We start from the raw sequence: 27,448 nt of genomic DNA on the forward strand, positions 1-27,448 counted from the left end.
TTTGAGCTATTAACTCTGAACGTTTTCATCTTTGGAGAAGTTTGCTAATACCTAAAGATTTCCAGGTGGAACTTCTCTTCTTCCTTTTGCTACTGTACAGCCCACTGGTGGGCACAGCCTTGGCAGCCACTGCTGGTCCTCAGTCCAGGTTCCCCTGCTACCACTACCTGCCTGCCATCTGAGAGCAGGGCTGTGGCAGAGCAGGTTGAAGACATTTCTCCTAGTTTGGCCCCAAAGAGGGGAAACTGTGTTTTAGCTCCAGGACAAGGGCACACTGCAGTTGTAAATTCAACCTGCTTTTACAGTCTTTGGCTCAGCCCCTTGCCTTCTGGTTGCATGACTCTCCAGTAGTATCACGGTCTCTGGTGGATAGCTGTTTCCAGCTCTCCTTCAAAGCTGTGACCTTGGGGGAGCTCAAAGCATCATTTAAACTTGTAGGCAACACTGCCCTACTGGTTCTCTTAACTACACGCTCAGGAATCTCTGCCATCTCTATCTTGTTGCCTGCTGTTCACATCATTCCTCCCATCTTTTTGCTCATGTGGCTTTTCACTCAAAACACATGCTCTGGACCTTGATTCCTTATCAGGATTTTAAACACTCCAAAGCAGTTAAAATGCCTCTCCTCTGTGAATGCTTTGAGATGTTAAATGCTTCTTTAGCTTAAAAAAAAAACAAAAAAAACCCTTTAGGGTGTGGCTTTATGCCCTCCTGCTCTGATGTTCACCACTTGGGTCTGGCAGGGTGGCGGGGGACTTGGGTTCCCTAGAGCTTGGCAGGAGGGAAGCTGGCCTGGCTGCCGAAGTTACCATGTAAGGCCCTGCTTCTGCGCTTCAACCAACAAGGACTCCATTGATTATTCCTGCCAATGTAACCAGAGCTGGAGCTCTGACAGGCAGAAGTGTCGGGAACTGGAACTCCCTTGTAGAAAGCTGGCTGCTCGCGGGTGTGAAGAGCTTCGCTTCTTTTGCGTTTATTGAAAACCTGTCTTGGAAATTGAACAACACGGCCGCATGCTACATGGCAAAGATGACTGCAGAGATGTTCTGCACCAGCTTCGCTGGCTCCTTGTGACAGTCACAGCGCGTCCCAGTCGAGGGCAGAGGGCTCGCACACCCTTCTGGACTTGCAGCTGCTGACACCACTTCCTACTGGGACATGTCTGGAGCAGAACAGGCAAATTTTGCTCCCTCTAGATTTTATACTTTGCAGAAAAGGAGGGGTGTGCATGGCTTATCCTACGGAGGTGGAGTCCTGGCAGATTTGTTGGGGGGCAGTGGAGAGCGGGGGAGTTGACATCCAAAACCGCATCAGTAGCTGGGATTAACTCTCTGTCACAGCCCTACTGCTAGCTTGTCCTCTCCCCTCCCTCTCCAGCATTTCCAAATCCTTCTCCTTTCTCTCTGTGTATGGAGGTTTTCTTGTTTTTGTTCTTCATACTGTCGCTTTCCTTAGGGGTCCTTTTGCCACCCCCAACAGATGCGACTTTTTCTTTTCCAAATCTTTGCTGCTTAAGGGCTCTGCCTGGATGTACAGCCCTTCCTGAGCAGAGCTGGCACACCAGTGCTGGCGTTATAAATAACGTTGGCTCCTCTCCCTGCTCCCTCCCCTCCCTGCATGGAGCAGGGTTGGCTTGACTACAGAATATGCCCTGTTTAATATCACCTAGACAATGAGACACCTCCAGCCTGTTTAGCAGAAGCTTTCAACGATATTTACAGTTTAAAAATTGAAATGAATAGTTTTTCCCCTTCGCAGGCTGTCAGCTTCTCCATGAGATTCTGAGCTGTCCTAATGGGAAACCTCTCCCTGAACACATTCACTGCGCAGCAAATGAACACACTGTACCAAAGGAAGGTCTGAGAGTTAAAGTGCCTTTTATACGCCCACTTCGAGGCAATGATTCCCCTTACAGAGCTGCGCCGGCAGCAGCCACTCTGCAAAATCTTGTGTGTTGTAGTTTCAGGATTCTTAATGTGTGTTCTTCTAACATTAACAGCAATAATTGTTTTATTGTAAATTTAAACAACAACCAGAAAGCTCTGAATTCTTTAAACAGAGTCGGGAAGAGCTGAATCAGTCTAATTCTTGGAGCTGGTGAATCCCAGGCTTGCAGTAATTGAATACAACAGGCCGTGCCAACCTGGTTAGTAAACTAAGTACTTAGACTGACAAGCTGTAAACACATTCAAAACAGCCATGGCTCTGGGCCAGTGTACGCACACTCTCTAATATCTTCAGTGCTTTTAACCACTCAGACTGGCTTTGATTCAGCTTGCAAGATTGCCCTTATGACCGTGACTCAATCTTTTGGTTCTTAAGTTGTTGGGACAGCAAGAGGCACCACCCAGGTGAGGAGAAAACAGCAGTAGGTTACAGGTGTGAGACACCTTTCCTTTATACTCGGGGCCACCTTCCCTCCATCTTTTTTTTTTTTTCTTCCTTTCTTTCTTTTCAGCAGAGCACTGATTTCTTGCCTGGGGCCTTGTGGATCCTATGACTGATAGGATTGCTCTGGCTGCTGCTTCAAGATGGTCTTGTGAGATAGATTAATTCCTAAACGTGTGGGTAAAGAGGTAGCCAAAAGAATGGAAGGGCAGTGGAGAAGGGCTAGAAATACGTGCTGGCATCAAAGAGGTAGGGATAGAGTCAGAACAAGAAAAACTAGCCAGACTCATACAAGTGAAAAACTGGCTAACCGAGCCAGGTAGGAAGCCTGGGATTCGCTGCTGACCACCTGGCGTTCCCTGGCGAGCGGTTAGTTTGCCAATAGAGGCTGCTCCCACATCCTGCTGGGAATGTCCAATCTGCACGTTGGCTACGAGGTGCGTTTTCCCTTAGCTAATGTGGCCTGGTGGATGTGGCACCAGCTCCTCCCCTCGCCGCAGAGGTTTCAGACGCTTCCCTCCCGCCAGGGCAGGGCCCATGGTCCGGTCTGGGCAGCTCTCCCTGAACCAGCGGGCGGCCGGGGAGCCCCATACCTGAGCCCGCAGTGATCCGTCCCCCTCTCGCTGCCTGGGGTGCAGAAACGGAGCAGCCAGTGAAGCTGTCACGATCACGGCAATGCTGTTCATGCCCCCTTTTTGTCAGATATGTTATGGACAAAGCAGAAAATGCCCTTGGCATTGGCTGCATTGCATTTTGGCACGCTGGGGTGCTGGAAGGACAGTAGCACAGTATCTTTGCCTGCTGATTGCTCTGACTTGTTCTGGGTGAGCAGGTGAGCCTGTTCCCGATTCTGCAAGTGCGAAGTGTTGTAATATCGAGTAATAAACTCGCTTCTCTGCTTCCTGCTGTTGGCACCAGCTCCCAGCGACTTTCTCAGTCCTGGAGTAAGTTTCCTAACAAGTGTGACTTAAAAAGCACCCTGAGGCTGCAGAAGCGCAGGGGCTGGTTTCCAGAAGCTCATCTGGCAGCGAGCGCGGCTGCTCAGCGCGGCCCCAGATGCACTGTGAGAAAAGGCCGTCCTCAGCAGGAAACTCGTGTCAGGGCCCGGGGTCTCGGGAGGAAGCGTGGAGCGGCAGCACGGCAGAGGCAGCAGCATCGTGGTGCCTTATTGATCTCTGACACAGCAGGAGCAGTAGGAGCTCGGCTTTTTATGAGTGAGGAATCTGTATGTAAATTTGAGGCACTGCCCTGGAAACCCTGCGACCTGCTCTGTGCTTGTTAGATGCCTCCCGAGGGTTTCTTCAACAACCGCTGCAGTGTGGCTTAAAGCGGCCGGGCCCAGCTGGGTCTGAGGCTACAGGTTCTCCAAGCATCATGCTTGGAAACTGCTCCTTTAAAAAGGGTTAAAACAATACTGTGGACTCCCCAAAGTGACCTTGCTGGTGACAACCAGGGAGGAAGGTCCCTAGGGTCTCCTGAAAGACGTTTCTCTCCCTGAAAGCAAATCTCTTTTAAAGAAAGGAAATTAGCATTTGGACAGAAAATGCTCTCTCTATCAGCTGAGGATGCCCAGCCAGAACTGACTTATAAATTAAAGCTTTGATTTGCGAAGAGGAAAACTGTTGTCACAGTTGTGATAGGGAAGTTTGAACCGTTTAAATGTCTTGTCATTGTGTGCTGCTCTTTACAGATGTTGCAAACATACCCAAATGGTTTTTAAATCCTCACCTCCTCCAAGAGAACCTGCTAGAGACAGTTACAGTGCTGTGTCAATATTGACCGGTTACATCATCCGCAGCAGCGGGGACCTTCGAGCACTGTTAAGTTTTTTTTTTCAGTGCTTCTTTGTAAAGCAACATTTTTCTTTTGTAAATGTTGTAAGAAGTCTTTGGAAACCAAGAAGTATTGTGTTTTTCTCGCACCGGGACTGCTGGGAGCTTCAAGCACAGACAGCTACATCGGTGCCTCTTCAGCTGAAAGAAATCTTTGTTAAACATCTTGGGGCTGTCTTTCATGATTACGTATTTATACCGTGCCTAGCAAATGGTCCGTGTGTTGGACATCCAGGCACGACTGGTACAGAAATCATAAGGAACGGTCATAATCTTGCTGCACAGTTCTGACTGAGCTGTAACAGGCAGTCACATGGGTGCACTGTAGGCACACAGTCTGTTGCGGCATTCATTTTACCAGGTAGTTTATTGCTGGCAGGGGTTTTTTTCCTTTTCTTTTTTTTAAATCTTCTGAATGTGACTGCTGAATTACAAACCCCTGTATCCTTAGAGATGCCCTTTCAAAATTTTAAACGGCACTGTGGTTCTTACTGAACCTTGCTGAAGGGTGAGATGCAAAGACAAGTTCTTCTCTGCATGTACTACCTGACTTGGGTGTAAATTTTACTCGTTTCCTTAGAACAGCTTCTGTCTGCCACTTTCATTTAAGAGGTGTTGGTGGTATTTGACACCTTACGCAATTTTTATAAAGTAACTGCTGCAAGGTCTTTTAGCCTAGAAAATAGCTTGTGCAATTTAATGAAAGTGTTCAAAAATCAGGATGGTTATTGATGAGACTGAATCCAAAAATATCTGGAAGCGTGAGGCTCCATTTCTTTCTTAGTGTGGCGTGTGGGCTCAAAGTCGCACTCAGAATGTGATAGTTGCTGAAAGCTTACCTATGGAGAAGCTATCTTCTCCCCATAATGAGCCTCATATATACATCCACAGGGTTCAAAGCGTAGGAACCTAAACTAAATGCTATTTTTTTTATCAGCTCTAGAAGGGCTTTATGTTCAGCCAATAGAGTGGAGCATACTGTTATGTTTCCTAATCCTCCTGCTGCTGAAATCAATAGCCAAAGATTCCTCTGAATATTAACAGGAGTAAAAGGGAGCCCCAGACAGCCTACCCAAAGCCCTTGAAAAGTGTTTGCTTTTTTCAGATCTAACTATTGACTCTCCTCTCAATGACACTTAACAATCTAATAAGGTTAAAAGAATTGTAAAAAGCCCCTTCTGTGAATTAGAGAAAAGAACTGGAAATAAGACTCTGTAAAAGTAGGATGTTTTTGATTATTTATAACCTTCACTGGTTGGACACATTTTTCTCAATCCTTATAGAAATATTTAATTCCACCTTATCAGGTTAAATAAATTTTTCAGGAAACAGTGAAAAGAGGAAGGGTAATTGAAACTCTAACAGAAGAGTCACTGGTTCTCTTAACACTTAATTTTAGTCTTCTCCAATGTACTCACTTGCCCATGAATGTATTTTTTCTATCTCTTTCTTCAGCTGTTTTGGTGAAGTACCACTTCATGGAAGCCCAATAAGAAAATCAGCATGTGCATTCCAAGCAGTGCTGGTTCTTCCATCTTCAAACTAAAAATAGACATCGTGCGAGCTGGCACTGAAAAATACCTTAGTGAGTAGTAGGGAATGGGAGAAAGAACAGCCACCATACAGCAACGTCAGGCTGTAGCTGCTGTGTGTCAGGCACATCTGTACGGATGCAGGGGAAGGAATGCTGTCTGCATAGAGAAACGTGTAGGTTTGGAGTAAGATCATGGAGAACTATTGGGGGAGGAGGGAGTGAATAGCACCTAACCAAGGGTCCCCAAGAGTTGGTTAGGAGGAGTAAGCTCTGAATTTTGGAGTTTTGAATTTTCAATTAGGTGAAGGAATCTGGGCATCTAACTGAGGCACCAAGATTGGATGACTAAAGCTAACAGCTGTGAATTATCTTTTAAGTGTCATCAGTTGCTGGTAAATAAAAATCTGTTGTAATGTTTTTATCATTATGTGTATTTCTAGAAACTGGGCACTGAGCACTTTTTTTGTCTTGTAAGTAAACTAAATAACTGAGTGTGCTGTGGCATACATTCAGGGTTTTTTGTTTTGTTTTGTTTTGTTTTTTTAACAATCTCTCTGTAGAGTGAGCCAGACTTGGAGAAAGGCCTGGAGATGAGAAAATGGGTCCTGTCAGGAATCCTAGCCAGTGAGGAAACCTACCTGAGCCACCTGGAGGCTCTGCTGCTGGTAAGTGCTGGTGGCAGATGCCATCCTGAACACCGGTACTTGCACTTCTGCTGCTGCTTTGGTTCAAAGATTCCCAGAACCTCCCATACACTGGTCTCTCAGTTGCCCTGTGCAATGGTACCTGTTACTCCTGTTCTCTGTTGGAGAAGGGGAGGCCTAAGAAAAGGACTGGATGTGGCGCACCCAGGGTGTTATTGGTGTGGCAGAATCCAGGAACCCAGTCTTTCAGTATCCTGTGAGAATTATTAGACACACTGCTCTGCAGTTGGATGGAGATTAAGGAAACTGAGTGCAAAGGGATTTTGATCACACTGTTAATATCCTGGGAAAATCCATGAACCAGGGTGCCTGATCCCCATGAGAGAATTTGTTAATGTCTAGCTTTCAGGAGTTGTGCAAATGCAAATTTTGCTTATTAATAGGATGAAAAACAGCTCTTTGGAGGGATGTGTTGTAATGTGGCAAGGGTGAATGTACTTGGTTTGCATGGTAACAATTTCCTTGACTCCTTGTTTTAGCCTATGAAGCCTTTGAAAGCAGCTGCCACCACCTCCCAGCCTGTGCTGACTAGTCAGCAGATTGAGACAATATTCTTCAAAGTGCCTGAGCTCTACGAGATCCACAAAGAGTTCTATGATGGGCTCTTTCCACGAGTGCAGCAGTGGAGCCACCAGCAACGTGTAGGAGACCTCTTCCAAAAGCTGGTGAGTCAGCTACCATCACCAAAGCTTCTGTTACCTCTCATTCATTTCACAGGTGTTGCTGCAATTCACTTCAGTGACTTTGCATAGACTGAAGGGATGAAAGCCCGTAGTTGGATGAGACAGCAGGCTTCTAGCTTTGCCTTACTGCAGTGGAGGGCAAAAGCAGCTGTTTCATTGCCTTTAATTAAAGACTCCATTGAGACTAGGCCAGTAATACAAATATAATTGTACAGAAAGACTGAATCTCCAGGGTGTCTGCAGTGTCATCAAACCATTTGCTTGAGAGGAAGATGGGAGAATGGCAGTGTTTAAAAAAGGTGTTTTTTAATACTGACAGCAAAGTGTTTCTCCTTTATTGCTGAGCTTCCTTGCATACACTTCCCTTCTCTCTGTGGTGCTTTGCTCTACCTTGCACTGCTTGTCTCTGTTTTGTGGTCATCACCTTTGGCTTTGCTCTTCTACCACCATCTTGGCCTTGATGTTCCTCCTGCTGCTATGCTGATGCAGTGAACCTTCTGCTGAGACTCCTCCAAGTAATTTCAACAAAATCCTCTGAGTGAAGAACAAAGACATATAAAGCATCTTCCTGAGACTGAATTCAAATTGCTGAGTTTCTGAGCCAGATGACAAATTGTTTGCATTCTAGGAGATTCCTTTGGCCCCCTTAGCCTCTCCCCTAGCGTGTGCAGAAAGCAAAGGATTAAAGGAACTGCTTTTTCTTCTTAGAAAAGAAAAGAATCTCTGCATTCCTGAGGTGCCTCTGATTCTCAGGATAGGAATGACATTCCAGTGAGGGGTTTATTGGATGGGGAGTGCATTTTATCAGGGTCACTCAATTGTTAGCAGCTGTGTAGCCCAGCACCAGCTCCATCCCCTATGGAGGGGGAGATGGGCCTGGAGGATGATGTTTTCCATGCGAACCAGCAGCTCAAGATCAAACTCCGCTTTTCACTGCCAGCATATTTTAGTCCGGAGGGGGTCAAGCTGGTGCCTTAGTGAGTAGCTCATGGTATGCAATTTGAGCAACCAATTTACAAAGACAAAGCCACCTGCTGCTGGTTGCTGAAGCCAAGATGCAGAAGACTGCTGAAGGTGGAAGCTTGACAAACTGCATTGAAAGGAGAGTGCAATAATGAAGGTAGCACTAATTGAAGAAGAGCCAGATGTATTCCTTACCGCTTCGGGTTGCCAAGCAAGCTTTGACTCACTGTACTGCTACTTAGGCCTTTATTTAAGACTGTTTCTTGCCGATGGGGATCACAGGCCTAGGCATTAAGCCCTCTGGCACTCTCCTTTTCTGTTTCCCTGAATCTTCTGCGTTTTTAACAGAAAGGATAGTTTTGTTGGATTAGTATTGGAAGCAAAGAAGCAAATTGCCTTAGTGCAGGAAGTTCTGAGCTACCTTAGCAGTCCGTTTCTGGTGGTTTGGTACAGTGTCAATGGGAATTGTGAACTCTTTACTAGATGAGATAGAGCTAATTATTCTTGGCAGGCAGCTGGAAGCAGCTAGATGTGAGAGACAGCAAGAACACCAGGCATTAGAAGACATCTAGACAGGATGTACATCAAATCTTTTGGAGCAAACTTGTTTACTTGTGGTCACGTCATGCAATCTGATGATAAACACTGGAATCCTTGTTATTATCCTGAGGTCCCTGGGAACATTAATTTTCTTTAACGTCTTGTAAAACAAAGCACTGTAAAACAAAGACAGTGCATGCAAGGAGTTTTAGAATTTCCTGCGATCTTCCATGCAGTATGACCCATTTGTAATATCTGTGATGGTTAGTCCACTTTTTTCCAGTTGAAACTAAGGGGAGTGGGGGAGATGGAAGACACCAGGAATGGAGTGAAATATGCTTCTCATTTTTGTGGAATATTTTGAAAAACTATACATATTGTTTATAATTAGGAAAGAAACACTTTAGAACTTTTTTAAGAGTAGAGAAATATTTAACAAAACAAAAAATATTATCACTAATAGTTTTCAGAAATGGCAAATAATTTTTTAACTGAAAGCCTTTTTTTTTTTTTTTAACCAAAGCTTTTTTGCTTTTAGTATGTTCTTTTTAAATGAGAAAGGAAAAACTTAAACCAGCATTAAAATTCTTTGTGAGCATTATTGCTTTGATTGGAAGCTCCTTTTTTAATGGAAAATGTTTTCTTAACAGCATGCTTGGAAGAGGGAAAAGAAAGCTTAAATAGACTGTTTAGGAGTACTAGGAAATGAAAAAACCACACAGGAATGGAGAAGCTCTAAAGCTTTGCCATGTTGGCTGGCATCGTCCAAACACGGATGTCATAAGCCCTGCAAATGAGCAGTAATCCTGACAGCAGCTTCTTCAGGGAATGGTGCCCCATGGCAGCTACAGATTTCATTCTCTCCACTCTTCTGGGGCCAGATCATCCCTGGCATAAGTGAGCACAGTTTCCTTTGACTTCAGTCCTAACCACGTCATTTTGCGTGAGGGTTGAGATTAGTTCCTAATCTTTCAGTAAAATATGTCCTAGGAAATAGCTCGCTGTGTTTTTGCCTCTATTAGCTGAAGAAATCGTGCAGGGAATGTTCTCCTGAGAGTGGCTTTTTCTCTCCTGTCGTCTTGTGGCCAAAGCTCCATAGAGAAAGGAGAACACAGTTGTGAGAGAGCAGGAGAGGGAAAGGGCGCTGTCTGTAGGAAAGCTCGCAGCTCTGCCTGTTGCACCTCTTGGGTAGAAGTGGCAGGGGAGCTGCAGAAATGACAAGGTAAGTGCAAGCTCTTCTGGTTTAAAAAAAAAACAAAAAAAAAAACCCAAAAACCACTTTGTTTTAGTGGAGTCCTCTACAGTGCTCCACCTGTTGGCTCGCTATTGAGCGTGCACTTGCAAGCACACTTGAGCTGCTGAGATGTTTACAGCACAGCCTGTGCAGCTCTGCAACACAAAAACCGCTCTGCAATCCAGATAAGCTTGGAACCCTCCCAGGGATTTCCCAAGCTGGATCTTATGTTCCCTGGCATGAATATGGCTTCAATTCATAAGTCAGCAAACAGGATCAGTGCTAAGACCCAGTGATTAGTAATGGCTTATTACTGGACTCTGAGGCCTGCTGTATCTTCATCTGGACCAGTCGCGTATTCCTCTGCTTGAAAAGCCATGCCGTTTTCTGTCACCGGGCACTGCAGCCCCTGCCTTCCAAACAGACAGACTGCGCTCCGAATCTCCCTTCTGTATTTTCAGCACTCTGCTGCCCTTATAATGAAGTTTGCTAATGCGGATAGAGGTTAATATCTGGGTTTGTTTTAATGTGTCCCCCATGCACACAGAAGCCAACAAGTAGCTTGCTGGGGTCACATTTGCGCTGTTAGGGCTGAATCATTCCTGTCTGATTCATATTTTGTGGCAAATAACCAGCAGCTCCTATTACATCCATGAGCTAAAATATTAATAGATACTAATCTGGCAGAACTGAAGGGAAAAATCGATGGCAACAATAAGGATGTGTCATCCTCCCAGGCCAGTAAGTGAACTTGTTCAGGGTGGATGGAGCTGGATGCTTGGCAGCACCTGCTCTGGTTAAGCAAAGCTGACGGGCCAGAGATGCGATTCTGGCCCTGTTCAGCGTTCCCTGAGGTTCTTTGGGTTGAAGGAACATGGCCTGATCGTTTAATACTCAGGCTGGCCATCCCAAACTGTCTTCTTCCCTAGCGTTTATTTTGTTGTGCTTTGCTTCCTGCAGGCCAGCCAGCTGGGAGTGTACCGGGCCTTTGTGGATAACTATGAAGTTGCTATGGAGACAGCAGAGAAATGCTGCCAAGCCAACGCTCAGTTTGCTGAAATCTCTGAGGTAATGTCACGGTATTCAGACACACGAGCCGGCTGGATCTGACTAATACCCTGCGATGTCACTCCATCTGTCCTCCAAGTAGCTCTGCAGCCCTGACTTCCGGAGGAGTCGTGAGCTCCCATAGACTCATTGCTTCAGCCTGGCTGAATCTTACCATGATTTATACTTTGGGCTCGTAGAGGTTATCCTGTAGGCAGCCCTCGTGCTTTCCCCCCAGGGAGTCTTGCCATAACAACCAGCATTGCTTTGAACTTCCCAGTGCTGTGCCACCTTCGTGCATTCCTAGAAGAGAAAGTCGTATTTGAGCTTCTGACATATTTCTCTGGCTAATGGTGATGCTGACTGTGATATAAAAGGCCACCCTTAATGGCTGGCATTATGTCTGTCAGTGGAACTGCAGGCTTCATTGGCTTGGAGAGGAGGAGAGGGTAGCACTGGAAAGCCTTCTGTTTAAAATTGCAAATGTGTCAAGCATAGTCTTTAATGTTATGTATTGGATTGCTCTGATTTCCTCCCTTTGAGTGGAGCACTTTGTGTCAAAGCATTTTGAAGGCTTTTTCAGGCTTCCCAGGCCACCCGTACCTGCAGTGCATGGTCTCTTTGCATTGCAATGATTATATCTTGAAGAATTCAGCTGCCAAGAAAACATGAACTTGAGATGTGTGTCCTTAAAAACAAGCAGATAAATAATCAGAGCTGAATAATACTGGGGGCGTTTATTGATTTGAAAAAGCTACTGAGTACACATAATATTGCACATCCCTTCAGATTTTCATGAGGAAGAGGTAAAATAAAACGTTCCCTCTGTGCTCTGAAATGAGGCTTGCCTGTTGGCGTCTGCTGTGCTACTCAAGAGCGCAAGCGTCTCCTATTATCTCCTCTCCTGAGGGTTTCCCCCAGGTTCTGGTACTTTGCCTGGCCACTTCTGTCCTCCAGTTGTATCAGCTCATTAGTAAAGTAGCTTCCCCAGTGCTTACTTTTCTTTCAGTACTAAAATGCATCCTATGGACTTTTCCATTTATTAAAAATAATGTGTCAATAGTATTATAGTAGCCCCTAGAAGACAGAATGGAGATTAAGGCCCCAGGGTGCTCCATGCAAATGTGATCCCTGGGTTTTGCTTTTTCCTGAAGGATAATTCTGAAATCATGACAGTACCTACTGTTTTTGGAGTGATGGTGATGGTACTTTTGCATTTGTGTCTGTGTCCTGCTGAGGACTTCAGAGCACTTTCAGCGCATTAATGCACATAGCCTCATGGTCCCTGTGCAAAACAGAAAGTCACAGGTATTGCTCCTTTTCTGCCGTGAACAGAGAACTGATTTGTCTAAGGTCATCCAGCTCTGGGCAGGTGCATAAGGAAGTATAACCTGAGGGTCCTGACTCCCAATCCTGTGCTTTATTTATTGGTGGTGTACACATGCTATGACAATGGCTGGGCCCTTATGCCCATGCCTTTCTCTGCAGGTGATTAACAACTCCACCATCCCCATGCAGATGGTTCCCTGCTTTGCTGCATCTCTGCTGACATGCACTCCTAAGAAACTTGCTTAATATTTGAGATGCATGGGTGCCTGTGACATGGCAATGGTGGATTTACCAGAAGAAAAGCACATTTTTCCTTCACTGACTTGGACTGCGATAGGGCTTTCATCTATGCTGGCTTCGGCCCTCCCTTGGAGGAGCAGAGAGTCTCTTACATGTGATATTTCAAGGTGATTGACGGTCTGCTACGTGGGTTTTCTTTTTCTTTTAGAATCTAAAGGCTAGAAGCACAAAGGATTCTAAAGATCAGACGACGAAAAATTCCTTGGAAAGTGAGTGATCCATGCAGAGGAGTCTGTGGTTTGTCAGGACTGTGTGGGGGCTGTTGCCAAAACCTCCACGTTCCCTTTGTCTTTTTAAATATTGGAAGGTTATGGAGTCTCTTCTGGCTCTACCTGGGAAAGCAGCTCCCGTTTGCTAAGTAGCAGAGCTGTGCATAGTAAGCTGCATGCATGCATGGGGAAGACCCTGCCTAGCTTAAAACCTGATCAGTTCCTTTGGGCAATAACAGGCTAATCAAAGGATTACCATGATCTTAGGAGAACATCCACTACCCAGTGGTAGTGCAAATGTCAGCCTAAAAGTACTTCTTATGTATTTTTTTCCTTATGGTAGCATCTAGAGCCTGGTTGAGATCAGGTTCCATTGTGCTTGTCTTTATACATGCACGTAGTAAAAGATAACCCATGTTCCAAGGAGCTTCCATACCGACTAATATGAAAGCCAATTCCATTCATTTTTTGGCCTGTTATCAGGTTTTAGAAGCACCCAACAGTGTCATGCTGAACACCAGAAGGCAGGGATGCACTGCCAAACTTTCAGGAACCTCCATGGCAACTTTAAGAGCACAAGGCCCAATTCTGACCCGTGGGAGCAGGCAGGATGCCAGAGAACTGCTGGAAGTGTGCCATGCTGTGTGCAGTTCTTGCCTGCCACCTTGTGTGCTCCTCATTTGCTGTCTGACAGGGTGTGCTCGCAAAGGGGCATCTGTTTGCCTTGGAGAACATTTGTTTCCTCTGTGTGTTCATGTGTGTTTTATTGCCTGTGTAGCATGTTAACCTTAGAGAAGGGAATTTCCTAGTAGCTCATTAATAATAAACCTGTGCCTGTACATTCAGTTGCGTTGGACAAGTTGCTCTGTAGGGGGCTGTATTTGGGTGGCTACTTTTCTCATGTTCCTGCTGCTTTTTTCACAGCTCTGTTATACAAGCCAGTGGATCGAGTGACACGCAGCACACTTGTCCTGCATGTAAGTACCTAAAGGGTAGTTTTCAAACTCTAGGCCCCTTCGCTATTTTCTTCTCCCTTCAAATTTTCTGTGGAGCTGCAGGACTGCAAAAATTAAGCTGTCATGTTGCATATGAGCCTCTTTTCTTTACACCAAGGAGAGGAAGTCCATGGCTAGGACCCTGGGTACCTCTCCAGTAGTGTTACTGAGAAGTGCAGGGTATGGTCCTCTTCTTCTGTAGATGCAACCTTACTCTAATCTGTAAGAAAAGGCTGGAGCAACTTGTCCCAAGGATCTAGTTAGAGGACCTCAGACCCTTCTCCTTTCCAGTGCTGGTTACGATGCTGTCTTTTGTTTTTATTCCTGGTGGCAGGATTTGCTGAAGCACACTCCAGTGACCCACCCTGACCATCCCCTCCTCCAGGATGCCCTGCGGATCTCACAGAACTTCCTCTCCAGCATCAATGAGGAGATCACTCCCCGTCGGCAGTCCATGACTGTGAAGAAGGGGGAGGTGAGTCTTCTTGCGTTAGTTATTATGTCAGTTCCTAAATACTGGTTGTGCCTTTCTGTGCAGCGGGCTGGGAACATACGCTATTCATTTGTTGTTGCTAAGATACAGTTTACGCAGTGTCCTTGTTCTCTAAAGGATGTAGTACAGCTCTCCTGTTTTCTGCTTGGAAAACTCTTTGGAAACCCAGAGGAAAAGTAGGTTTAGAATTTTGTCCTTAGCATTGTTATAACTATTTGTCATACATCATTGCTATAATGCATATTCATATTCCTGTGCACATAGAAGAATTTGTATTTTACATGCAAACTGAAACCAAACAGGACGCCTAGGAGGAGAAAAAGGGAAAGATGCATCTGAAATCACAATTAGGAAAGAGCAACAACCCCAGCAGTTTTCCAAAATCTTCATTCTCATGATGACGTTCACTTTGTGCATGCTCATTTCTAAAGAATAATGTTGTAAACGGAACTAGGAAGCAAAACAAATGGACTAGGTTGGGAAAGTTAAGGGAGGAGTTTGGCTCCTACGGGTGTGATACAACTCCTCTCAGCTCTGTTAGGAATTGGACTAGGCCCAGAAAGTGCTAAAACGTTCAGTTCCCTTACCTGCCTGTGGTGTTGTGCAAGAAAAGTGTAGAATTACCCAACGGTAAAGTCCTGCATGCTTTGCTGTGCTTGATTCATCTGCCTCGTAATTCATTAGAAGAGAATTCAGTCCTTTCTGAGTAAGGGCCAAGACTGACGGAAGTGTTAAGAGACAGAAGTGTGTAGGAGGTTGCATGGGAGAGAAGTGCAGCTCAGATAGTGTATGTGTAAGAGGGATTGCAGTAAGGTGTCAGAGGCACTGGCTGATCAAAAGTGACCTGTACGGAAACATCTCCTACAAAGCCCAAGAGATTGTTAGCTTAGAGTGAACCTTCAAGATTTATTCCCAAATCCTGTGAGCTAAACATACCTGCCTTTAGCCGTTAAACTTATTTTCAGCTGCAGAAGATTCCCTAGAAGCTACGGTGCTGGGAACTGGGTGCACCATTTGTTCTGTAACTGTTGCTTATAGTCTCATTTTGTCAACTGAGGAAGACTGCAGCTGAGAAGAGGAGGGGCTGAGCAACTGGAGACTGAGATAGCAGCTCAGACATCAGTCACCAGGGCCTCGGAGGTAGTAGAAGGCCTCATTAAAGCGGATGCTGATTGAGTCATAGCAGACATCGCAGGCTGGAATGGCCCCTCACAGGGGAGGGAGCGCTCTGTGTTCTCGGTTGTCTGTCAGCATCTCAGTGAGGGATGCGGGCTTTGAAAAGTGTCACGCAGAATCCTAATGAAGTAGCAGAGCCTGGCTGAGGGGCAGGCTCGGGAGGATAATCCTGATGATCACTCTTTGGAGCAGAGCATTTGTCAGATCCTACAAAGCAGGAAGGGGAGACCTGTCAGGATTGGGCTCAGCCGGCCTGTTCATGCTTTCACTGGTGCTGCAATGACTCCATGTATAATGTGGGGAGGGTGAGAAGAGGATGAACCCAAGCTGGGGGCTGTGAGTGTGTTGGAGGGAACTGGGAGCCCTTTGTGCCTCCACTCACCTGTGCCACACGCAGCTAGACCTGAGCCCAGGGAGAAAGGAACTTGTTTATGGTGCTTCCCCTGTTTGCCTTCCTCTCTGGGAATCTGGTGATGGCTACTTCCTTCGGTTATTTGGCACCAAGATCCCGAGATCCCACATTTTTTCAGAGGGACAGTGCCCCAGTTGTCACCTCAGTTGAGTCTGGAGTATGTTCGCTTTCTCCATAGTCATCCAGGACACAAGCGGGCTCCCAGCTGCTCCATGTGGGTTAGCAACGGCTGCTGCTTCCCACAAGCTACTCAGCTTGGGGTCAGAACGGGTTTTATTTATGCCTGTAAATCTTTCCTTTTCTACTTATCCTTTCCTCCCACTCCCCTTGCCTGTGCTTTCCCTGGGGTGACAGGACAGTGTGCAGTTTACATCTCGTAATTGACTGCTCTCAATGCATAATGCATTTTTTATTTTAATGAATCACCAGCTTGCTTTGATGGCTTTTTTCATTATTTTTCTTCCTCCCATTGAAATTTCCTTGGTGGAATGGAAGGAGAGAAAGCAGCCCTTTTCCCTCACGTATTGCTTAGGTGCTGATCTCAGTTATCTTTTTTTGCCAGTCCTTGTCTTTTATGTGGAATATTTTTCTCCTTTGAGTGCAGCACAGGGAGGAGTCAAATCTCCTTTGCCAGCCTCTCGCTCCAGCTCTCTTTTACATGATCGCTTTGAACTGGGGAAAGCAGCCGGTGGTTAATCTCCCTAGTGACAGGCTGCTAAGGAGAGGAGTGTGGGTCAGGAGAGAGGACAGCTTCATCAGCACAGTCTTCCTCCCTTTTGCAGAAGGTGATCCCCTGCTCGGGGGGCACTGGCTCAGTCTGTCCTGCTTGCTGTCTTCCTGCCTGATGTCAGGTGTCCTTCCAGCACACCCGCCCCCCCCAGCCCTGTTTGGCTCAGTGAACTCTTCTCTCATTCAAGGTTTATGCATGTAAACTGGGCGTTTTCTGTGCCATATGGACCTGGTTTAATTTGCTGGCCTGAATGAGCATTCCAGGTAGGGCAGACCTTGCGAGGAGATGGGCATGAAGGGAGTAAAGCCGTTCACTAAAGGCACAGAAAGGGCTATGCAAAACCGTATTGGTGGGTTAAGCATGCAAACCGGGATTTGAGGGAATGCTAAGAACAGTTTGGCCCTCGCTGCCTGCCAGGCTCTCTGTAGCTAGTTAGTCCTTTCCGCTTTGTGGTTTGCTGTGAGTTGATGCTTGGAGGAGCCAGGAGAGAACCAGGCCCAGCCTGTTCACCAGTGGTTCACTCAGCACTTCGATGGGAATGAAAAGGCAAGTATGGCCTGGAGGCTGAATTTGACTGGCTGAGCACGAGAGCCCTGGGTGAGGAGCAGGATGCATCCTCACATCTTGCTCCCTTCACAGTCTGGAGAAAGGTTTGAATCTATCCTCACAGTAAGGCCCAAAAGAAAGAGTGTGGGGAGGAGTGAAGACATGATGATTGTTTTGTTGCTCTTTTGCTCTTGTCCTGAGAATTTCAGCCCCCACACAGTTCCAGTACGTTTGGAGAAGGGTGCTGTGCCAAGAGTTTGAGCCTTTGGTAGACGTCAACAAGAGGTAGCCAGGAGAGTTTGGGGAAGGGCTTATCTTGGCTTCTGGATCTCCTGTCTCCATTCAGCTCTGATCTGCTCCATTCTCTGCTCCCTCCTTCCCATCTTTCTACTTTTGTGATTTTACTTTTTTGATGGATTAACTCCAGGCATCCACTTCATCAACCCTCTAGATAATGAAACAAATGCATGGAGAGGGGCAAAGGGGGTCTTAGTAGCACAGTACCGTCTGACTCGCAGCATGTGAGTGGTGGAGAATCTTCCCCTGCTGTCAGTGGATTGCTTGCCTGCAACCATGGAGCCAGGCATCTTGTTTGCTCACTGCTGATCCTTCTTCACCACTGTCCTGTTGACTTGCATAAAGAAGATCTACTTGGTGGGGCAGGAAGCTGAATGCATGAGGTGAAGTATGTGCCAGTGTTATAGCCTGGAAGGGAGGCATAGGAACCCTTTCTGGTCTTATTAACAAGTGAGCTGTGTGGTTTGCACGGCTCTTTCCAACTGAACCTGGATGTAAATGGCTGTGGACCTTGTGTTGTCTTCCCCTGACAGAAATTAGGGTTTGTGTTTCCAGCTAGTTCAGCCTGTTCTTGTATAGCAGGAGTTAATGAAACTGCTGAAATCACAGAGCTCCTTGGGAGAAGGTGGTCCCTTCCTTGCTTGCTGCTCGTCTAATAATGCTCTTTGCAGGGTGGTGTTCTAGGGCAGTTCAAACCAAGCCGAGTGGTGGTGGCTGCCATTCTGCCTTGCCCCTGGCCATGCAGTCCCACCCTCTCAACTGCTGGCACTGGTACTTGTGTGACCACACAGTGGTGGGAAGGAATGGAGCTGCCTGAAAAGTAAGGTTTTTGTTGTTGTTGTTGTTGTTGTTGTTTTTTTGGGTTTTTGGTTTTTTTTTCAGTTTTGGGTCACTCAGCTGGCTGAGTGGCTTAGTGTCTGGTCTCATCAGCACCAGTACTGACACAAGAGGGCTGGCAGGAGGTTTCTGCTGGGATCAAGCCCCTTAGATCACATTTTGAATCAGCTTATACTGCTGTGGACCTTCACCCCGCCTGGCCCCGCAGAGAAGAGGCTGCTTGGCAGGCTGCTCTGCCATATTTCTGAATGTGGCTTGTAACAGCAGCCAAGGAACCAGGCCTTAGTAGGCTCCTGCTTGACTTGGTAGAGACTGTGGTAGGAAAGGGAGAGGACAAAGGAGGTTTGCAAGGGTGCAGAAGTGCAAACTAAAGCCTTTGGAAAGCTGGGAGCTGAGCTTAGACACAGGCAGCTGTGCACAGCTTGAGGCCTAGTGCCTACTGCTTCTGCAGGCCCTGGGCAGATGTTGGCAATAGAGCACTCAAAAATGATCTTGGATGCTTCACACTCTGTGTCACAGCTGGAGTCAGAGAGCTCCTAGTGACAAGAGCTTTGAAAAAAAGAAAGGCTGTTAAAATACTCGGAGCAGCCCATTTAGCTCCCTGGGCAGAGCATCCCTTTATTCTGCAGTGCTGGTCTTGCAACACACACACACACGAGGAATCATTTTCTTCCTACGCTCTGCAGAAAGCCAAACCACCTCTTCCTCACTGACATGTGCCAATACCCATCTCCTGCTTTTACCCTCCTCCTCCTGCATCACACATGTTCCAGTCCTTCCTGGGGCTCTCACCCACGCATGCCGCAGGCCTCTGCTGTCACTACATCGGATGAGCTCTTTCCTCGCACTCACGTGAGGAGACAGCCCTTTGCAGAGCTGTGATTCTGGATGAGCAGATTTTTAAATTCCACTTCTTGCAACATCTCTCAGACAAACTGGTCTTCTGCGGCACTTCCTGTAGTTAAATGGTACATGACAACAGCAGGATTTATCATATGCAAACAGCACAAAAACACTGTGGGATGACTAGATGAGCATGCAGGTAGGCGTGAGGCTAGTAGCAGAGGAGGGGGAGATGTTCAGTGGCAGAAGTAAGAGGAGGAGGACAGCAGTAGGTAACCCAAAGAGGATATCCCGAGTAGTGAAAGATGTAGAGAAAGAGCTCTTTTGTCCAGAGCACTGAGGCAGATGGGAGAAGAGGCAGGTGTAAACATGAAAGGGAAAGCAGGGACTACAAAGGAGGCGTGAGACTCAACTAGGCACCAATACAGGAGCTTAGCAACAGCCCCTAGAAGGTAGCAGTCTGCCCAGGCTCTAGTTGAGAGGCTACAAATGATCCTAATTCCCTCCTCTGTGATACAAAATTGAAGTTTTGCCCTAGACCTCCTCAAATATCTTTCTATAGCTCTACCAAGCTCCTGGACTGGACAACTGCCAGTCTTGGGGCTGTCTATGGAAGAGAGGGAGCCACTCTGCCACCCTACTGCCACTCTGATATTAAGCCCTTGTTTTCTTGGTTGTTTCTTTGGTGTTTCTGTAACCTATATGTCACTCCAGGGTATTTTGAGAAACCTTTAGCACCTTTGGTAACTTTAGCAAACAGAATAACTTTGGAAACAAAGCAGAGAGATGGTCTCCCCCACACAGGGTGTTGTATTTCACATAGAGCAGGGTCAGCCAGCCAGAAGACCTCATGTTTCAGGAGACCCTTTTCAGCAAGAGAAATTCCTTTAAGCTAGGTGGGAGGAGTTGACCAAAGCGGGCTTTGGTTCCCACACTGCCAGAGGAGGCCTTTGGAGCTGAGGTAGCGCTGGCACCATGAGTGAGCCCTAGCAAGGACCAGCAGTGCCTCTAGGGGGCTGCTGGCTCCCCCCAGGGTGGGGTAGGATGGGCTGACTCATGCTGGGAGGTCAGGGAAGGTGCCCCGCACTCCCTCACTGTGGGGCTTGGCAGGGATCTGGTGAGCCAATTGGGAAATCCTTTTATTGTTTCCCTCTGACCTGCTTGAACCCTCCCGACAAGATGAATCATTTGCAACAAAGGATGTGACCCTTTACTGGAAGTCCTCCTCCTCTGCTCCACTGATGCTGAGCAGCCTGGGGCATGCCTGTTGTGCCCAGCCCTAACGATTTAAGTCCTGTTTTCAAAGAGAAGCTGGTAGGTGTATCTACCATCAAGCCCCACACCCTTGTCAGGAAAGATTTCCTCACTTGATCCACAAACCCTTTCTCCTGTTCTCTCCTCCCCAGATGTTTGGTTATTCATTGGTGGGATGTCAGCTCCTTACTGCAGGAAGACCTTCCCAACCAGTTCGTTAGTGAGAAGAAATGAAGAATGAAAGCTCTGGGAAGCTTAATGTTTCCCTCTGAGCTGCTGACTGGACTATGTCCCTTCTACCCCTTTACTTCTGTTCCAGGCAAACTTAGAAAATCAAGCCTTGTTTTCCTCCCACCCAGCTCTCTTTCTGAGAGATCCTGCCTCAAGGGGGTTTTTGCTGCCTCTCATTAGCACTGTGTCTCGTTGATCTGGGTAACTTGTACCTAGGAGTGCCAGCCAAAATAAACTCTGTGCAAATGAGTGGTACCTCAGTCCCAGATGGCGAGTATGAAGGCTGTTGAATCACAGCCCTGTTTGGCATCCTATGGCTGATCTTCCTCCCTGGGTTTAGGGGAGATGTGGGACAGAGAGTGAGGCTGCTTGGAGAAAGTCTGCCTGGATGATGGCAGTCAGGGATTGTGCAGGTGGCAAGTTAGGTGTGACTTCCACAGGCAGGAGAAAGGGTAGCCTGGGTGGCCCCGGGCAGACTGTGTGGGGAGGTCTGTGGCCTCACTACTATAAGGGAATACTGACAGGCTCTCCTTTTCTCACTCTGCAGAGGCCTGGCACAAGGGTTTCCAGTCCCTGGGGCCTCTGCATGGGCCTCCCTTCGCTTGCAGGACATGCTTGTCCTCAAAGTACTCTGGTTTAGATGATGGTACTGGACTACTGCCAGAACCAAGGGCAGATCTAGGGCTGAGCCATGGTCCTTCATAATCCTCCAGCAGCACTCATGGGCCTGTGCTCTCCTTGGCCTGTGAAGAAGCACCAGGGTTGGCCATGTTGCAGGCTTGTCCCTGCCACCAGAGACCTCTTCCCAGGAGGGAGGGAGTGCTCAGTCCGTGCTCTGGATTAGTCTGTGACATTTGTCAACTAGGAACTGTCCTCCGGGTGCTGAGCTGGGCTCTGCGCTGATCTTTATGCTGAGTCTCACACACCTGCCAGTGCCTGGCAGAGGGACGCAGGACCAGGTCAGGACCTGCCACGTCACTGCCAGGTGGGGAAGGGACAATGTCATATAGCAGCTGCATAGCAGAGGTGAGCAAGCTGTGAGAACATCTTTGCACCCAAGAACAATGAGCAGAGGTTGGGCTGGCAACAAGGAGCTGTTCTCATTGCCCCGGAGGAGCTGAGCTGATTTGCAGCGTAATTAATATGCATCAGATCTAGAAACCTGAGATTAGGGTTTTGGCTTGCTGAGAAAATCTCTCTCTCCCTGCTTCATTACTTCTCCCAAATGAAATTCTTTGCAGCTGTGGAGAGTGTTTCACTACTGACATGACACCTCCTCCTTTTTATTTATTTAATTTTCAAGCTGGATGTTTCTAGTTCCCTGCCTACCTGGGGGTTGTGGCAGGAGGGGGAAGGCACGCACAAGTGCACATCAGCAGCAGAGACATTCATGCAGGCAGGCGTTCTCTCCAAAACCACTGAGGAGAAGCCAAGAGGATCACGCCCACCTAAAAATAAACATTAACATATGTACAGGCCTTTCCAAGCCTGAATCACTGCTGGATACCAGATCTCCACAGACTCCTGCCCAGAGACTGTGCGACAGCCTGCTAGGGAGCAGCCTGACTTCCTGGCCCTGCCAAAAAGGTGCAGCTTTTGCTGCTGCTCCTCACGATTTGCAGGACCGCTGTGTAACGGCAGGCAGCGCCGAGACAAGATGTTGACACTGCTATCAGTGCTTTAGCAGCCAGCTGTGGTGTTAGTGCAGCTGCAGACAGGAAAACACAGGCTCTTGGCCCATGTCAGGAAGTTTAGGGTGCTGTAGGATGGAGTGGGGAAACAGGAATTAGCCTTAAGGACGTTCCTCTCCCTCGTGTTCCCTGCCGTGATGCCTGCTGGGCTCAGGGCCGATGTGGTTTGTTTTCATTTTGGAGAGTCGAGAGGGGAGGGGTGGTAGAGGGAAGAGGCAGTGTGGGGGATCGTGCTCCCACGCCCTCCGCAATAAATGCGTTCGGGGCTTGTTAAGTCATGCAGCAAGTAAAACCCGCGGGGCATAACTTTGGGAGATGGAGGCATGAATTCTGGTTTGGATGCCCTGACCTTGCCCAGGCTAACTGCTTTCCTGTTGCGTACGGCTGCACAGCTGAGCCCAGCTGCCTCCTGCAAAGGGAGGTCTGTGTCTGTGTTTCCCAGCGTGGCAATAGCAGAGATGCTGCAGGTCGGGAGCAAGTGTCACCGGCGAGTCCTGTGCATGGGCCTGGAGAATGCTGGCGGTAAAACAGCAGGGGGAGATGTTGGCTAGCACTGGACAGCGCGAGCAGATCTCTCTGTCACCCGCCATGGTGCCATCTAGGCACGTACTGTATGTGTAAAATGTCCCTCACTGGTGCCAGGGGAGAGGCATCCTCAGAGCTGGAATAGCAAGGAAATGCTGTGGGCCAGGAGAAACGCGTTAGCAGGCTTGTGTGGAGAAGCTGATGGTGCCTGCTTTTACCAGCCCTGAAGCAAGGCAGCGCTGACAGTTATACAGATTTGTAGGAAATAAATGTGCCCGGAGATGAATACCCCTTACATCTGTTCTGAAAATCAGTGGGAGGTTTCTGTTCATCTGGATGTGCGCTCTGGCTCCTATTGATCCTGACAGCAGGGCAGGAGGCCTGAGCACACAGCTGGGCTTGAAACTCCTGCCTGGCTCATAACGGCACGTGGCCATTCCCCTCCGTGCCAGCACTCCCACCTTCACCTCTGTTACCATGGAGTGACCCTAAGGGGATTAGGAAAGAGATGCTTCTGCCCTCCAGTGTGTGCCTCTTATTTAGGAGGCTGTAAAACTACCTGGAACTAGAAACAGGAAAAAAAGACACCAAGGCTGTGCAGCTTCTTTGCATCTTCTAGGTTTGGGGAAATTTTATATGAAACATAAAAGGGCTTTAAATAGGCATTTGGAAAGAGGGAGCATATCCAGATGGTCCTGTTTAAACACAGGTTGATGAGGGACTACTGATAAGTTTGGTAGATACACATTTTATTCAAGAATCATCCCTTAACAGCACTTGTAATAAGGAAGCAGCAATGATATCAACCTGTTAATGTTGACAAATTGCTGTTGGGGAGGGGACGTGGAGGTGCTGATGGGCTCCTCTTTTTCAGTGGTGGGGTAGCTTGAGCTCAATTCAGCGGCTGGGTAAGTGACTCCAGAGAGAGGAGAAGCCTGGGTAGAAAAGCGGTGTTTGCTGCTCCCTGCTGGTTTGCGGGGAGATGATGCTGGCCCTTGGCTACGACAGAGGCCTGGCGGTGACTCACCATAAACTAAGCTTGTGCTCAGGCACAGGTGATCGAGAGGCCTCAGGTCTGTCTGACCTGGGGGCAGGTGAGGGAGGAGCTGCCTGACCATAGCTACTCCTGGGAGAGAGAGCAGCAGGGAGCAGAGCTGGCAGCAATGACCTTTTAACAGCCGTTCTTCTGAACTGGACCATTTTACTGAATTGGCTCTTGCAGGAGTCATGTCTAAGGAATGTGTTGTTGAGGGAGGCTTGGTGCCTTGTCTGGGACCCATCCTGCACTAACTAAAATATCTTTTCTGTTTTTCACCAGCACCGGCAGCTCCTGAAGGACAGTTTCATGGTGGAGCTGGTTGAAGGGGCTCGCAAACTACGTCATGTCTTTCTTTTCACTGATCTGTTCCTTTGTGCCAAGCTCAAGAAGCAGATTGGAGGGTGAGGTTTCTCTTCTGGACTACATGCCTTGCACCTCAGCTTCAGCAGAGTCCTGGGTTCAGGCTGCAATGATAGTTGAATATGAATACCCCAGACCTGAGTAACCACAGTCAGATGTAGTCAGACAGGATACGTTCAGCAAAGTAGCATTGCCCGTCATATGAGACCTTGGCCAAGTCCTGATCCCTCAGGAAAGGTGTTTTATTTTCCTTTTTTATTTTTCCAAGAACCCTTCTAGGAAAAAAGGATACGCTGTAGCTTTGGGTATTCTGGAAAAATGCCATTCATGTTTTCTAACTCCCTTTTCCTTTTGTTACTGAGGTTATTCATTTTGGCCTTGCAGCTACAGCCAGTTAAGTTTTGCAGTAAAATGGAGCAAGTGCAATAAAGGGACTGTGTTTCCCATTTGCCCCAAAGTACAGCTATACAAACAGTTTCATTGACATTTGTCAAAACTGAGGAGGGAGGAAACTTTACCAACCTATCTGCCCTAAATAGACAAGGCTTCTCTTCATTTGGTGAATATTCTGCTTTAGGAGACTCCTTTCCTCCTCTTGTCCTCCTCAAGCAACCAGTTGTCCATGTCCCTTTTGAAGCACATGCTTGTGGGGAAGGAACCTTCAAAAGAGTGGGACATTCCCAAGAGTGGATCTTCCTGATAGGAGAGGTAGAGAGGGAAGAAACCACATGAAATGATAAAAAAGGAAACCTGATTATCCTGGTGAAAGCACTGGAGAACAGCAATCATGAGCTTTAGTTACTGTCCCTCTTTTCTGGTTAGATTACACAGAGGTTTATGCATTGGCTCATCTGTCCCACCTAGCCCTCCTAGCTCAGGCAGGAGACGCCGGGGTTTAGATCCACAGGTAGCAGCCCAGTCAGAAGCACGGCATGACTGCTGAACTCTGCCTTCACAGTGGCTTCAAATAAAGAAAGGGCTGGACTGAAAGGGATTGCAAAAGATATTTGTGATTTCTTAGGATGAAAAGAACCAGATGATAAAACAACTTGCTTCCATGTGTGCTGTACTGGCTATTGGCCCTTTCTGCTGGAAAGCAGCCCTTTACCGGACTTTTTTTCACATAGGAGTCACAGTGAGGTTGTTCCCATTTCTGTACCTTATGAACTGTAATGGTGAAGGACTCATGGGAAGGGGGAGTGAGCATTCTGAGCACCAGTAATATTAAAGGTACAGACCTTTTGTCTTTCAGGAAAAGCCAGCAGTACGACTGCAAATGGTACATCCCGCTCACTGACCTTAGCTTTCAAATGGTGGATGAGTCTGAGGCAGTGCCCAATATCCCACTGGTGCCTGATGAGGAGCTGGATGCCATGAAGATCAAGATATCCCAGATCAAGAATGACATCCAACGAGAAAAGGTAAAACGAGTTGAACACTCCATCCCAAGTGCAGAACAGGCTCAGTTCAGAACAGTCTTTGCTGAGATGAGGTGCTGGTAGAAACAGCATTCCCAGAGCTGCGTAGCGTGGAGAATCTTGCTAAGACTCACTGTTCAGCAGAGGCTTGTGGTGCAACTGTGGTATGAGTGGCATATAGACAGCTGTGCGATCCATCGTTACTTGTCCCAGTGCACTGCTTGTATGATGTTGTCCTGTGGGCAGGCAGGAACAATAAAAGACCCTGTAGTTGTACACAGCAGCTCTTCTCCTTGTGTGAGACCATCTGTGACAGTGCTATCCCAGAACATCCATGTGGAGGATGGAGCTCTTACGCTGTGGACTTAAGCGCTAGGAGTGTGGCTTCTGGTTATCTAACTATGATCCTGCAAGTGATTTTGGTCAGAAACAAGGTACTTATGAATTTTTGCTGGGTCAGTTATGCCCTTCAAGCATTTCTGACCTCACTGGTGTCAATGCACCAGCAGATGTATGGAGAACACCAAGTATTCTGACTGGACAGTCTAAACATAGATGTAGTGTCCCTGGCCTGGGCTTCTCTTTGCTTGCAAGACATGTTTTCTCAGGGCCATTAGACTCCAAACCATCGTGCCACCCAAAAGAGAAACAAGAGTTTGAAAACCAAAAACCTGCTGGTGTGTAGAGCAGGATATGAGTAACATTGCATGTGCCATGAGAAGATTATCCCCCACAGTTCCGAAGAACATACTTCTCACTCTCTGCCCTGGCTGGCTTTCAGAGAGGGTTTCCTGGAAAAGTAAGATTTAAGAGGAATACCGTGGAAGCCTCTTACTTACAGAGTGCAGGTGTCTAAGATATGGATTTTGGTGCGTCAGTGCCAAACAATGTATGTGACTGGCTTTGGGACTGGGTTTTATCCAAGACCTTGTATTTAGGTGACCTCTGCTGAAAATGTGTTGCCAGGTGGTGGGTGGGAGAGCACTCTGTCTCCAGAGTTCTGGGCTCACAATCCCCTCAGCTAGGGATGCTCGGGGAGCAGTGCTATGGCTGCCCAGTGGCATGATGCTGCAGCCTCTGGAATGAAAATGTGGGGTACAGCTAGGGCAGCGAGCATGCTCTGCCTCTTCATCTGGGAGGGCTAGAATTGGGGCACAGAGCCGAGTCTGACTGCACAGATATTGCTTGGGCTACAAAGTGCCTTCTCCCTCAGCAGCTCAGAGCCCTGGGGATCCTGTTGACAGTGTTTCTCCTGGCTGCAGCCATTTGGCTACTCAGAGAGGGAAGAGACTTTTGGTCTGAAAATCTGTGTCAGTGTAAATGGGGGCAGGTGCTGGAGAATGACCTTTGTGCCCTCTCTCTCCCTTTCTCTCCTTCCCTTCAGAGGGCCAATAAGGGCAGCAAGGTCATTGAGAGGTTGAAAAAGAAGCTCTCGGAGCAGGAATCCCTCCTGCTGCTGATGTCTCCCAACATGGCTTTCCGGGTGCACAATCGCAATGGCAAGGTGAGTGGCTCTTCTGGTCTCCCACGGACCTTGTGTACAAGACAGAGGTCAAACTGTGGGTGGGTGTGTTCGTATACGCTGTTGCACAATGAGATCTTCGTGCATCTTTCTTGTCCTCTAGTGTCTGGCCTGAAAGCACTTTCCAAGGCAGCAGACACCAAACCTTTGCTTACACCAAAGGCTATGGTGACATCTTGATTCATTTGCATGTGACATTGGCATTTAAAAAATAAAGTTAGAAATTATTCCCCTACTTCAGCACCTGTCTGTGTTTGGAGCTGCCCTGGCAGAGCAATAGAAACTGCTTTCTTCACCTAAGATAAAGCTCTGCAGC

The 27,448-nt window shown here is 47.5% G+C and overlaps 1 protein-coding gene across 1 annotated transcript in view; it reads left to right on the forward strand.

Moving 5' to 3' along the window:
* LOC106486251 (BCR activator of RhoGEF and GTPase) overlaps positions 1-27,448 on the forward strand; it is a 59,529-nt gene that overhangs the window by 6,674 nt on the left and 25,407 nt on the right. Inside the window, exons 3-11 of the mRNA XM_067307333.1 lie at positions 6,315-6,419; positions 6,938-7,123; positions 10,839-10,946; positions 12,703-12,763; positions 13,688-13,740; positions 14,093-14,233; positions 24,112-24,233; positions 25,445-25,613; positions 26,995-27,114. Of these exons, the coding sequence (XP_067163434.1) occupies positions 6,315-6,419; positions 6,938-7,123; positions 10,839-10,946; positions 12,703-12,763; positions 13,688-13,740; positions 14,093-14,233; positions 24,112-24,233; positions 25,445-25,613; positions 26,995-27,114 (1,065 nt within the window). The remainder of the gene's footprint in view (positions 1-6,314; positions 6,420-6,937; positions 7,124-10,838; positions 10,947-12,702; positions 12,764-13,687; positions 13,741-14,092; positions 14,234-24,111; positions 24,234-25,444; positions 25,614-26,994; positions 27,115-27,448) is intronic.

This window comes from Apteryx mantelli, chromosome 17 (assembly GCF_036417845.1).
Source record: "Apteryx mantelli isolate bAptMan1 chromosome 17, bAptMan1.hap1, whole genome shotgun sequence".
Lineage (NCBI taxonomy): Eukaryota > Metazoa > Chordata > Aves > Apterygiformes > Apterygidae > Apteryx > Apteryx mantelli.